A 13836-nucleotide genomic window follows, 5' to 3' on the forward strand; every position below is an offset into this window, starting at 1 on the left:
ATGCTCTGTAGCAGAGCATATGCAGCATTTTTAGGTTATTCCGTGTTGTAAACATCTCAGACATTTGTGGTGGCAACTTTCCAAGCATGCAATACTGAGCCTGCTGCCAACTTGCATGTGATTCTGAATCAGGACCAGTATGTGTAATTATTAAACTTTGTAACAATTATTACATAACAGCAACGGTTTGTTTTGTGTCAAATTATTTTTGTAGAACCATTAGTACCATATAACAATTAATGGTGTTGCATAACCGCCAAGAAACAAATTATGTCCAATAATCTATAAACTATAATAATAAACTTCCTGCAATGTTATGAGACTTAGGTACCAAAGTGAAGTTAAAGGGTTTTTTTTTGGGAGAGGGGCACTAGAGTATATGTGCAATTAATGCATTAAAAAAAACAAGTAAAGAAATTACAAATTAATGGACATGTACATTCTAACATTTTTTGTACTGTTATAAAAAGTGCCACATAAAATACAAATACAAACATGAATTCACAGAACACAGTGAAAGTTTCTATTCTTTATTCACATACACTACACTATATGACAGAGTGTAATAAGCAGAGCCCAATGTACATTGTGAGATTGTTTTGGCTCTCTAGTGCCACCTGTTGGTCAGAAGTGATACTTCAGAAGTCATTCCATACTATACAATTACCGTAGAATGTTGCCGGCTAAATAAAGCCTCATTATAACTAACAAAAGTAAAAACATTTCTTGAGGCAAAAATGTATAATGCAGAGTATCTCTAGATACATACAGTAAATAATGAAGAGTGAAAAACTAAATTACAATAATGCATAATTCAATTTAATTGTAAAATAAATAATTCTTACATCTGTTCAATACAAAAAAAGTATTATGTGTTTTTATTAATGCCAGAAATTCAGTGTTTTCTAATGTGCTAGAAATACATCTAACCACATCACCAATATATGTACAGTGTCTTCCAGTACCACTTCCTAGGAGACTGCATCCCAAGGTTTCACTGCTAACAATTTTATAGCAAGCTGCTTTTACCCTAAACCTTATTATGTTCCTGGCTTAGTGACACATAGCTTATTTTTTTGGTCTATGCATGTACCTTTGGTGTATGAATCTACAACATTTCTTAATAGAACATTATATCACATCTACACCTATGTGACGGGATGCGGTCAAGATGCCGTCGGCCGGAATCCCGGCGGTCGAAATACCAACGCCGGAATCCCGACCACCACAATCCCGACATATTCTCCCTCCGTGGGTGTCCACGACACCCATAGAGGGAGAATATAATAGTGTGCCGAGCGTAGCGAGGCACCGTGCCCACAGCGTGGCGAGCGAAGCGAGCCCGCAAGGGGCTGCGTTCCGCTCGCCACTTCTGTCGGGATTGTGTGGTCGGGATTCCGGCGTCGGTATTTCGACCGCCGGGATTCCGGCCGGCGCCATTTAGTACTGATCCCTATGTGACCTGTGTTCCATTTTCTTGCAGCCAGTACTGACCTATAAAAATTCAGTAAGGTGGAAATAAATTTTTGTTTTGCATTGGCCTCCCCGCTACTTCAGGTAATAGGGACTGCAGGCGTAGATTAACCACACTCATAATGAAGGTCCATGAGTAGTTGGTATGGGGCAATAGTTTTGTTTAATTTAGAGTTTATGCCAGTAGCTTAAACCCACCTACCTCCTGCGTAGAGGATTGATAAGAACACTCTGGCTCCGCATCCTACTACACAGGGCCAATAAGACAACAAACCATCAGACAGGTGGCTGTTACCAAGTCATACTTTAGAGGTTGATGATTCCGCACAAGTCTACCAAAGTTAGATTAGTTAATTAGGAAGCCAGAATTGGGTAATTCCCTGGGAGTATAGCAGCTTCCTAATTATGCCCGTCTGGTGGTGCACCCTGAGTCAGTATTATAGCTGGAGAAAGTAGGAAGAAGAAAAGAAGACTCTTGTGTGGGCGTACTCGTTATTATTGTGTTAATGACAAGGTATGTGGAATGGATGATTTAAAACCAAATTTTATTTATATTCATAAAATATTGTAGTATCCCACAGTTATGTAAACACGAGGTCGCATTTAAAATATACTACTAAATATAACAGTTCAAAAAATGTAACTATGTTCTGGTTATCTATATCAATGATAGATTGATGAGAGGCTGCAGACACTGTCAGAACTGCAACATTATCTCATCACACCAGTACAAGCAATGCTTGTGTTAATGGGACCTCAATGGGTTAAAGTCACAGATTGGAATTTCAGGACCTTTAATATCTAGTGGCCATTATCCTTATTAGTATTAGCATAAAAGTATATGACAGAACCTAATCAGTCTGTCGCCTGTAAGTAGTAAATTGAAAACAATTATTCAGAATCTGTACATGAGCTTTAGATTTAGAACAGAAGGAAGGAAGTAGTGGTGATCCTGCTGTTAGTGTTAAGGCAGGAACAAATTGTAGTGTGTGCTACTACACGTAGTATTCCCTGGAGGTCACCCTTCCAGGTACTGACCATGCCCAACACCATTTAGCTTCCAAGATCAGATGAGATTGGGCGTATACGATGTGGTGTGATAGTAGACAAAAACACACATTCCTGACCACTAATGAGAGTGCACCTGAAATTACATCTCAGGGTGTCCCTGAGAGAGAATAGTAACAGAAGGAATTTAAGATTTGTGAAGCGTGGATCTGCTGTCCGCGTTAGACAGAGAATTCTCTGACTCGCGGATGAGAATCCACAAAGTAGGAAAGGAGAGAGAAATAATGCCAGATTCCTAAGTATCTCTGCAGAAATACCAGAATATGATTAGGAATGTGTTGGTAACTCTCCTAAGGCTCATAAATGCAAAATACCAGAATTTGAAAACGTTGAAAAAAATTGTATCATCACAATAATCAAACTCAAGATGCAAGTATAAAGGGCATCTTTACCATGAGCATATCTGAGAATATATATATATGTGAGTTCAGAATATCATACATAAATATGTGTGATTTTCTGAACTCACATATATATGTACAGGTTGAGTCTCCCTTATCCAAAATGCTTGGGACCAGAGGTATTTTGGATATGGGATTTTTCCGTATTTTGGAATAATTGCATACCATAATGAGATATCATGGTGATGGGACCTAAATCTAAGCACAGAATGCAGTTATGTTACATATACACCTTATACACACAGCCTGGAGGTCATTTTAGCCAATATTTTTTATAACTTTGTGCATTACACAAAGTGTGTGTACATTCACACAATTCATTTATGTTTCATATACACCTTATACACACAGCCTGAAGGTCATTTAATACAATATTTTTAATAACTTTGTGTATTAAACAAAGTTTGTGTACATTGAGCCATCAGAAAACAAAGGTTTCACTATCTCACTCTCACTCAAAAAAGTCAGTATTTCGGAATATTCCGTATTTCGGAATATTTGGATATGGGATACTCAACCTGTATATATACTTAGATATGCTCATGGTAAAGATGCCAACTTTTGAAAACTAGTAGCATGCCATGGGGAGGGGTGTCATGCTCTGTCCAAAAGTTGTTTCTATCCTTTCTGGTGCTGCCGAGTCCCAGCCAGGTGAGTCATGCACGTGTGCATGGCACAGAAGCCTGTATCTGGCAGCAATAGGCTTCCAGCAGCTGAGCAGAGGATACCGCTGAGGAGGGGGACTTCCTTGGACCTTGCCAGAGAGGTATGTAATGTTAAATACCAGTGGTAAATGAAATATGCAGTGGTATTAAGACTCATTGTTAAATGGGGCCCTAAGTATTTCAGATATATGAATACTAAATAATTCCCACTAATATGCTGAGCTGTGTGATTTGCCTGACAGTTGATAAATACTGCAGTAATTGAAATTACAGATCTGCCCTCATAGCCTCCAGAGATAACCCATGACATGGGCAAGGTAGAGAGGGTTGGAGGGGCAGGAGGATGATTGTAGCTGATCTCAGTAGTATCGGGGTGTAATAGTGTAACATAGGCACTAGCAGGGTAATAATTACAGGAGTCAGCAATGCCTGCTGCAGAATGAGGTGATCCCTGGCACTGGGGGGAGGGGGTACCGTGGGTGCAGTAGGGAGCTGGCAGATGACCTCAGTATATTAGGCTGTAGTAGGGCAACATGGGCAGCAGCAGGATTATCACAGCTGCTAGCACTGCCACTTGCATGCTGAGCTGACCCCTGGCATTGGTGTATATGAAGTGTGCTAGCTCTCAGTGTTATTGAGGTATAACATGGGCACAAGCACGGTAATAATTACAGTTGCCAGCAATACAGCATGAGGTGACTCCTGGTACTAGGGAGGGGGGGCGGTGGGTGGCAAGAGAGTGCTGGCAGCTGATCTGATTACCAGAGTGTTGTAGATAGTGTATATAGGCCCATGCTGTTGCTGTAATACTGCTCTTCTGCCCTCCACCCACTCCCTTACCTCCCCATTCCAGGTTATCTAGCTGCCCGCAGTGCAGCTTCCAACCACAAGGCACACACCCTGAGCACTACTACTAACTACTTGTTTTTCAGCAGGGGAGAGAAGGAGAAGAAGACGCAGCATAGGAGAGAAGCACTGAGTGTAGTCTCTTCCTGTACTGATGAGATTACTCACAGGCTCTGCTTGGTGAGATGGTTGATGCTACCAACAACCCTGCACTGCATGGCTTTCCATTTGCATACAAACATTAGGCCCCACCCCTATCACATCCAAATTGCACATGTGGCCAGTGGGAATCCGGGAGATTTAATAAACATTTGGAGCCTCCTGTAGGATCTGGGAGAGTTGGCAAGTACTTCAAGTAAAGCCAAAAAGAGCTGTCTAGCCTAGCAGCTGATCTTCTTATTAAAAACAAAATCTCCACGAAAAGGTGACACTTCATATATGGTCTCTTGCAAACACAATTCTATCTATTACAATATCCAATATTTATTTTTCAGAAATCCATTTTGACTGTTGCTGATATTATTTTCTAATACATATTTTAAAATGAGAACTCTTAATTACTGCCTTCTTACAAAAATCTAAACCCAGTCTACTTTCCCAAAGGGCCAAGTAACTAAGGACCTGATCCATCATTTACCTATCCATACACATCATAAGGGAGCACTTGAACTAGCCTCTACTACTGTAGGTGCAAATACAATGTTTAGAAACAGGCATACATCTGCATTATATCCTTCTATATATCTTTGGTGTTGTCATTACCAAACTCCCTTCAGGAAGGGCACCTAAACAATATGAGTATCATATGATAACTGAATCTACGTTGAACTGATGCTACTAAAACGATAGGCACCAGTTACTGCTGTGATCTGATATTTAAGTTTGTGGTCATTAAATAAAATACATGAACAAAATATCCTAGCATGCAGGTTACATACAATAAGATACACATATATACAACTGGTGGAAATGCACTTTTGATCTAGAAGATATTACAAAGGTTTAACAGAGCCCAGTGGATAACTAGTAAATGTCAATATGAGCCGGTTGAAAAAATTCACTTCATTTGATATTTCTCTTACTATCACTAGAAATACTACAATACTGCATTAATATAACCCATATGGATGAGCAAGAAACAATATATATGTATAAAAGTAATACAGAGGAGCCCAACTGCTGACGGCATTGTCCCTGAGGAAACTGTAAGCAGAATTATAGCTCTGAAATATATGACTGTGCTCAATGTGAAAGAAAAGTGATTTCTTGTCTTGAGATAAAAGATACAAAGAATCTAATGTGTGAGTGATACACCAAACTCCTTAATAGTAATAGTGTCACTTAAATCACTGCCCGGAGTCTGTAGTGAGAGAGTACATATACAGGTTGTTAGTATCACATGCATTAATTGTCATCCCTAACAGGATCACTAAACTGGTGGTCATTAATACGTACTTACATTCAGCCATATGGGGGCTGGGTGTCGCTGTGACAGTAGCATGTGAATAAATTACATTGTTTTAGCTTTGTTTCCCATTCCATTATCTATTTCATCTCCTACGATATTAGTCTTTCTTCCAAAAATATTGACCTTAAATTGAAGATTTTTTTGTGTTTATTCAAAAGCTGTACAGATATTAAGATTCTGATTACTATGTTTAGATTGTTTGGTCTTTGAAGAGTTTGGTTAGAAGGGTGCTATGTAGGATAGTATTCTACAGCTCTAAGCCTCTGAATGAATATTATGAGATAACAAATGTCCAATAATGAATTTATTATGCAAATTCTTAATTTTAAAAACTTGTAATATAAAATAAATATTGTAAGTAAATTTGGAGGACTGAGATGCTAAATTAAATTTTCAGGTCACCATTAATTTGTCCAGAAGTTAAATTACTTTTCTCTTCTAAAAATGTCTTACGGTACTAACAATTTTTCCATATAAAGTAGAAATATTACATTTTAAAATGTGCACACTTCTGATGTATATATTTATAACACTATATTAATCTTCTTTTAATACTATTCTGAACTATACTTGAATTACTCACACAGCACTATTCATATTCATGCACATTTACTATGCAAAATCATTCTAGATCATTTATATCATTCAACACATATACTATGTTTGAAGGGATGATTTACAGCATTAAAACTATGAGATTGCAATAGATGTTATACTGTAAAATGGAAAAATATATATATTTCAAATTACATAAAAAGCAGTTTCTAACAAATTTAAATGTTCCGTAAATCATTATATTTATTTGTTGTGGTTACATAATATTACATGTAATTATGATAAGGCAAGCAAAATGAATGAGGAAATCTGTATGTAATAGCTTTAAGGTAATGCCTAATTGATTTGATTACAAACGGCATATTATAAATAGTGCATATCATTAAAATAAGGAACAAAAATGCGCTTGCCTATGCCATCTACTTACACCAAATTTTGCTTGCAATAGGAAAAATGTGGAATGCTCTGAAATGTGGTATATCTTGTCCCCCATAATATATTTCATACTACAGGTTGAGTCTCCCTTATCCAAAATGCTTGGGACCAGAGGTATTTGGATATGGGATTTTTCCGTATTTTGGAATAATTGCATACCATAATGAGATATCATGGTGATGGGGCCTAAATCTAAGCACAGAATGCATTTATGTTACATATACACCTTATACACACAGCCTGAAGGTAATTTTAGCCAATATTTTTTATAACTTTGTGCATTAAACAAAGTGTGTCTACATTCACACAATTCATTTATGTTTCATATACACCTTATACACACAGCCTGAAGGTCATTTAATACAAGGGCCCTCATTCCGAGTTGATCGCTCGGTATTTTTCATCGCATCGCAGTGAAATTCCGCTTAGTACGCATGCGCAATATTCGCACTGCGACTGCGCCAAGTAATTTTACAATGGAGATAGTATTTTTACTCACGGCTTTTTCTTCGCTCCGGCGATCGTAATGTGATTGACAGGAAATGGGTGTTACTGGGCGGAAACACGGCGTTTCAGGGGCGTGTGGCTGAAAACGCTACCGTTTCCGGAAAAAACGCAGGAGTGGCCGGAGAAACGGTGGGAGTGCCTGGGCGAACGCTGGGTGTGTTTGTGACGTCAACCAGGAACGACAAGCACTGAAATGATCGCACAGGCAGAGTAAGTCTGGAGCTACTCTGAAACTGCTAACTCGTTTGTAATCGCAATATTGCGCGTACGTCGGTCGCAATTTTAAGAAGCTAAGATTCACTCCCAGTAGGCGGCGGCTTAGCGTGTGTAACTCTGCTACATTCGCCTTGCGAGCGAACAACTCGGAATGAGGGCCAATATTTTTAATAACTTTGTGTATTAAACAAAGTTCGTGTACATTGAGCCATCAAAAAACAAAGGTTTCACTATCTCACTCTCGCTCAAAAAAGTCTGTATTTCGGAATATTCCGTATTTCGGAATATTTGGATATGGGATACTCAACCTGTATAACAAAACATGTTAAATTCTGCTACAACAAAACTAGAGTAAATATCCAAGCAAGTGTTGCATTTTATACTAGTGTCAGACAATCCATAGTTCTTCGAGGTAGGAACCAAGGTACAATGTTATCATTATCTATCACCCTGATGTAGGAGGGATGCAAGATGTACTGTGCATTTTAGATTTAGCAGAAATACAACCATGGAATACACCTGTGCCTTCTATTTTGAAAATAAAGGATTATTTGTTCTATTATTTTTAGAAGCATTTTTTTAGATTAACTTGCTAACAGATCAACAAATAATTGTACAGATAAGAAAAATGTAGATGATATTACCTTTATGCATTCATAGGTAAGCTATATAAGCATATATAATAAATGTTAAAGCTTTATCTTCAATATGTAAGAGAAAAGGCTTATTCCAGGACAAAATAGTTACTAAAAGTCACTAACTATAATGATAGCACTATAAAATCAGTAACCAACTATAGTACAGCTTTCACTTATGCTTGCATGTACAGCTTTGTGCACATAACTTTAAAATGCACATAAACTTGTATATTTGATTTTAAATATGCAAATTGCAATCCATGCACATTTGCGATAACGTGTAAATAAATATATATATATATATATATATATATATATATACACACATACACTTTTATAAAAGTAGAATTTGGACCTTTCCAAATTTAAAAAATGTACATATACCTGTAGCTTTAAAAATGTGCCTAGACTCATTCAAGCATTATCCGCACATACTTATTAGAGCAGATTTTTGGCTACAGCAGTGATTTTGATGAACAAGTGAAAGGGCTCTCAGTGTGGAGGGTCAACCTACCGTCTGTTACAGTATATTAATCTGATTAACCCCCTGGAACAACAGCCTAGTTACGCCTTAGTAATTCTCTAGAGAACGCTCACTGTATAGAAAGTTAGGAAATACTGTAACTATAGATACATTTGTTCACAGAGATTTGGGAATAATCAGAAAGTAAACTGTAAGTTTAGAGATTGAAATGTAAATTAACAATAGAAAAATACCATTATTTGTTGAATCACACACATAAACAAACACATATATAGATACACACACACACACACACACACGCACACACTCACGCACACACACACACTAATATGATATAGAAGTTTGTAGTTAGGAATTAATTTAAAAAAACTTATTTCACTGTAGATCATTCTTTTACCGTTAATCAATGGAAATCTTATATCTTAAGGTTTTTTTTATCCTTATTTGTCTCATCTAGCAGCCAATAGAGCATAATAAATAACATACGATTTCAAACCCCATCTGGTGCTGCTTTGGACCACAAAAGAATATATACCCTTAATTTGGAAAAAGCACCGTACTTCTGTTTGGGATTTTTGATATTGAGAACACTGTTGCTGGTTTTCTAATGATGAAACAAAGTCATTTAAAAACAGGGAGATGGTTTTAACAAGCACAAGATGTTTTTAACACGTACAATGCATCGTGACCCCAGGTCTTTGTTGTTAAACTGATTTTTATTACAATTTTTGGTCACTGAATGGCACAGAACAGGCCACTTGTTAAAGCAAAAAGGAGCATTGTTCCAGCACTCTATCCACACAGTCAGTAGAACAGTTGAGCTGAAAATTAAATTAAAGTCTTTAACGGCATTCGTTAACACAAAGGTGCTGGCCAAAAAAACTTAGCATGGTCAGACAAAACCAGTGGCTGAAATGTAAAACATAACAGTACTTACATTATTACATTTCCTTTACTCTATCATGTTAATGCACACAGGGCTTTCTGACTCACTGGCGGCCTTGTATCTAGGCCAATAACATGCAAATCTATTGCTTATGAATACATACAGGAACATAAATTGCTTAATTAGGGTTAACTTGTGAAATTCCCCTTTCCCCCCTTACTAGTACCCCTGCATACATGAAAAAAAAAGTATAAATAAGAAAAAAAAGAACAGATTGACAGGCCAAGAAGGTCTGCAGGACGACAGGAACGCTTGTCTTATGGGCTTACAGTTTAGAAGCAGGAATATTGTTTTTAAATACCAATTAAATGGTAGTTCTGCAAACCTCACCTCACATTGCTTATCCAATTGGTAAGAGGATGTCTAATATTACCTTCACTGGTTACATGGTATAGTACGCTTAGGGAGAAATTCTGAAAAACATGCTGTTTGCTTACTACTAGCAGTAACAGATAATTATCTAAGTGGTGCGGTAGGATTTAGTAGTGTCTTCAAAATGTATATAAATGCCATGCACCATTTTGTGACCAAATTGTAATGACTTAATTGTAAGGCCTAAGACCAGCATTATAACTAAGAAGGTAAATGTATGCCACAACTATAAAAAAAAAAAGGTAAATGACATACTGAATAACATCTGACAGCAATCTACAAAGATTGGTTTTCATTAAACATTGACCTTCTTATACTGCCCCCAAGCTGCCACAAACACTAAAACTTAATTTAGCAATTAAAAATTACCCCATTTGTTTAGTAGTAGATATTTTTATGAAATAAATAGGTTACATTTTTAGCATGGAAAATGTTTAGTTGGAACCTATATTTAGATGTCTACAACTATACAGTCACTCACGTGCGCACACAAATGCACACACACACACATGCATATATGGAGATGTGTTTACATACAGTCATATGCATACAGTATGTGTTGCAGACACATAATATTAGAGGGTACCAACAATTCTACTAGTACACTATGGGGTCTATTTACTAAGCCTTGGATAGAGATAAAGTCACTGGGGATGAAGTACCAACCAATCGGCTCCTAACTGCCATGTCACAGGCTGTGTTTGAAAAATGACAGTTAGGAGCCGATTGGCTGGTACTTTATCTCCAGCTACTTTATCTCCATCCAAGGCTTAGTAAATAGACCCCTATATGAGTTGTTTTGTTTTTTCACATGATGATGCATAGCATAAAATGACTATTTTCCCAGATTTGGCCTAATATTCAGCATTGTTGCATACTGTGGTACAGTGCTGATATACTGTAGTGCTGCTTTGCCTTTACTTGTAAATATCTTACATATTTTTGCACAGAACCAGACCCTCCAGCTCTGATGTGTTAATGGTAACAATATGATAACTCTACCAAGCGTTATCATTTCTTAAAGGCAAACGGAACAACTTCATACACTGTTTCAAGATATGCATTATCTGTTATAGGACTGATTACTTAAACATAAGGATGAAAAATTGAACAGCATAAATGCCCAAGACATCAGCAGAATACAATAATAGCATGCTTACAGGGGATAGCAAGCTATGTTCATTTGTGGCATTTTTTGGACACTGGATAAAAAAAGTTGAGCGTTAAGGTAGAAACTGTGATTTGTGTAATGGCATAGATCAGGGCTTTTATGTAGGCAGTAAGATAAAAGTCATTTTGACAAAGCTTCAATAAATACATATACAAATGAATGCCATACTCTTCCAGATTCCAGATCACATTCCCACATAAGAACACAGTATATAGGACAAACCACATTCCTGCATATAAATATTAACATATATTAATGCAAATATGCAAACTTTTCCCCCACACCTATGATTTGCAGATGACAGTTCATATATAAACATCGAAGTTTCACGTGAAACATACATCCTAATGTCAACCACACAGATGTCCTGAAGTTATAAGAGATGTTTGCAGGCGTCCTAAGAACCCACTAGATGTCAAGCGCTTTCTAAGGAAGAGTGAAGAATTAATGAATGATTTAGGGCACTCAGTATTCCTGAGAAAAGGTACCAGACTCATGAGAGGTCCTGTATCCAATCATTTGTGTCCAGCTGCTGCTTAATACCGTTCCTCAATGATTCGCAATTAATATACTCCTGCAGGCAACCCATTTATAGCTTTACCACTTGTACTGAGAATCTCAAAAACTTTCCAATTTCTGCTTTACCTCAAGCAAATCAAATCAGGAATTTAAAAAAAAAAACACTTTAGTTTTCCTGCAAATATTCCAGACCCCTCTTGCATCTTCAGTGCAAATGAATGTCAGTTGGGAAAGTATTATTGTAAACAGAACAAACTGCATTACTTTTTGTTTGTACACGTGATCTCACATTTCTTAACTAAAGAGCAAAATTTTCAACTTTGTATATTTTCACTCTCCTTTAAAACAATAATTCCAGCGAGCATTTTAAAGGCACGACGGAAACATGCCAATCCTCAAGCAGAACGATTTATGTATACGTACCTTTTCAATTTAACAAGGTCTGTTCCACAACTGCAATCTCTTCATATGTTCTAGGCTTTACTTAGCAGCTGAAACCAGTACCACTACTGTTTATATTTACAGTCTTGTATCCGGTGCTTTCATCTCTATCTCTTATTTTATTATAGGAGAATATCAGTTTATTAACCTTATTTATTTGTAAACCATTAAAACACTTTTCTGCTTTGTTTCAAAATATAAATGAAGTTTAAATGGAAATAACATAAATATAGCTAAACTGGAAAAGAAACTAGCAATTTTCTAAGCAAGGGAAAAAAAACAATATATGTATATATGCCAGCAAACACAAATTACTTCTAGAAACATTTCTTTAAACCCACTGGTTATTTTCTAATTCATTACAGATTAGTGTACATATTAGTGATTCCAACTTTACAAACACAAATTATACATATATATTTATTTTATTGCCAGCCTTATTGCTGACCTAAGTGTATGGTAAGGTTGTATTACTCTATATTGACAGTTTCACCACTTTCAAACTACTGCTAAACCTGTACATGCGTTACCTAAAAGAAAAATAAGGAATACTACTTACGAGTCAAGGAGTTCACAATTAATATGCATATCCATATGAGGACTAAAGAGATCATATTTCAAGGCTTTTTAAATCCACTTGAACACTGTGAAAAAAAAATCCACCTTGAATCTTGTAAATTCCAGAAGACTTTTTTACGCTGATATGTATTGCTGTAGGGAAATCGCTTGTCTATGTGGTCATTTAATATAAAAAAATTTTTATAATATGTGCAGCAGGAATAAGTGAAGCATGTATAAAGGGAACAGACAGCTTGCAGGTTAAGGAAAACCCTTTTGCAAGTCTGAGCAACTGAGTACTGACAAGCTAAATATGCCTGTAGCCCCATTCATTTCCCCGCCCACATGGGTTGCCAAAATTACCAAGCCCTACATAGCTGGAGAAGGGATTCTTTACTATTCCTCCGCTGCCCCCTTTTTGTCATTCCCCCCTCTTTTTACTCTTTACGTCTGCTGACATTTCCTGATTTTTTTTTTTCTTTTCACTCGTGCTTCGTAAAAAAAAGCTTCAGATGTGAGTCACGGTTAAGAATTGTCTGAGTCGTTAAATGAGGTCATTTAGAACATCCCGATTCCTGCCAAGGTTTAATTTGTGTCGTCATTAGAATATTACATTAGTGATGGTATAAGAGTGCCAGAGCAGATATCAGCAGTTTTCAAAAGGTTAAAAGCTAATGCCCAAATTGTTTTATGTGTACTATACTGTGCTATAATGATAATGCATATATGTCGATATAATACTATACATCATCTTTTGCCATATTTCCAAAGAAAGTTCGGGTCATTACTGAAGGCTGACCTTGTTTGCGTTTTTAAATTAACTTAATACGTTTGATTATTATTATTATTTATTTATTACCAGTTAGATATATATATAGCGCACACATATTCCGCAGCGCTTTACAGAGAATATTTGGCCATTCACATCAGTCCCTGACCCAGTGGAGCTCACAATCTATATTACACGCACATACATTCACACTAGGGTTAATTTTGTTGGGAACCAATTAACCTACCAGTATATTTTTTGATTGTGGGATGAAACCGAAGTACCCGGACAAAAACCCACGCAA

The 13836-nt window shown here is 36.8% G+C and overlaps 1 protein-coding gene and 1 pseudogene across 4 annotated transcripts in view; both read right to left on the bottom strand.

Annotated features, from left to right (window-relative positions):
* Nucleotides 1-13109, bottom strand: part of CRLF1 (cytokine receptor like factor 1) — a 129151-nt gene extending 116042 nt beyond the window's left edge. For 2 of the 4 annotated variants that reach the window (XM_063928947.1, XM_063929101.1), the window contains exon 1: nucleotides 12765-13108. In XM_063928947.1, coding sequence (XP_063785017.1) covers nucleotides 12765-12819 — 55 coding nt within the window. In that variant the 5' untranslated portion in view covers nucleotides 12820-13108. Of the gene's footprint in view, nucleotides 1-12764 lie in introns of all 4 variants that reach the window. The other 2 variants (XM_063928873.1, XM_063929029.1) reach the window with 2 other exon arrangements.
* LOC134939124 (5S ribosomal RNA) lies at nucleotides 2463-2581 on the bottom strand (annotated as a pseudogene).
* Nucleotides 13110-13836: the final 727 nt, after the last annotated feature.

The sequence above is a fragment of the Pseudophryne corroboree genome, chromosome 1, assembly GCF_028390025.1.
Source record: "Pseudophryne corroboree isolate aPseCor3 chromosome 1, aPseCor3.hap2, whole genome shotgun sequence".
Taxonomy (NCBI): domain Eukaryota; kingdom Metazoa; phylum Chordata; class Amphibia; order Anura; family Myobatrachidae; genus Pseudophryne; species Pseudophryne corroboree.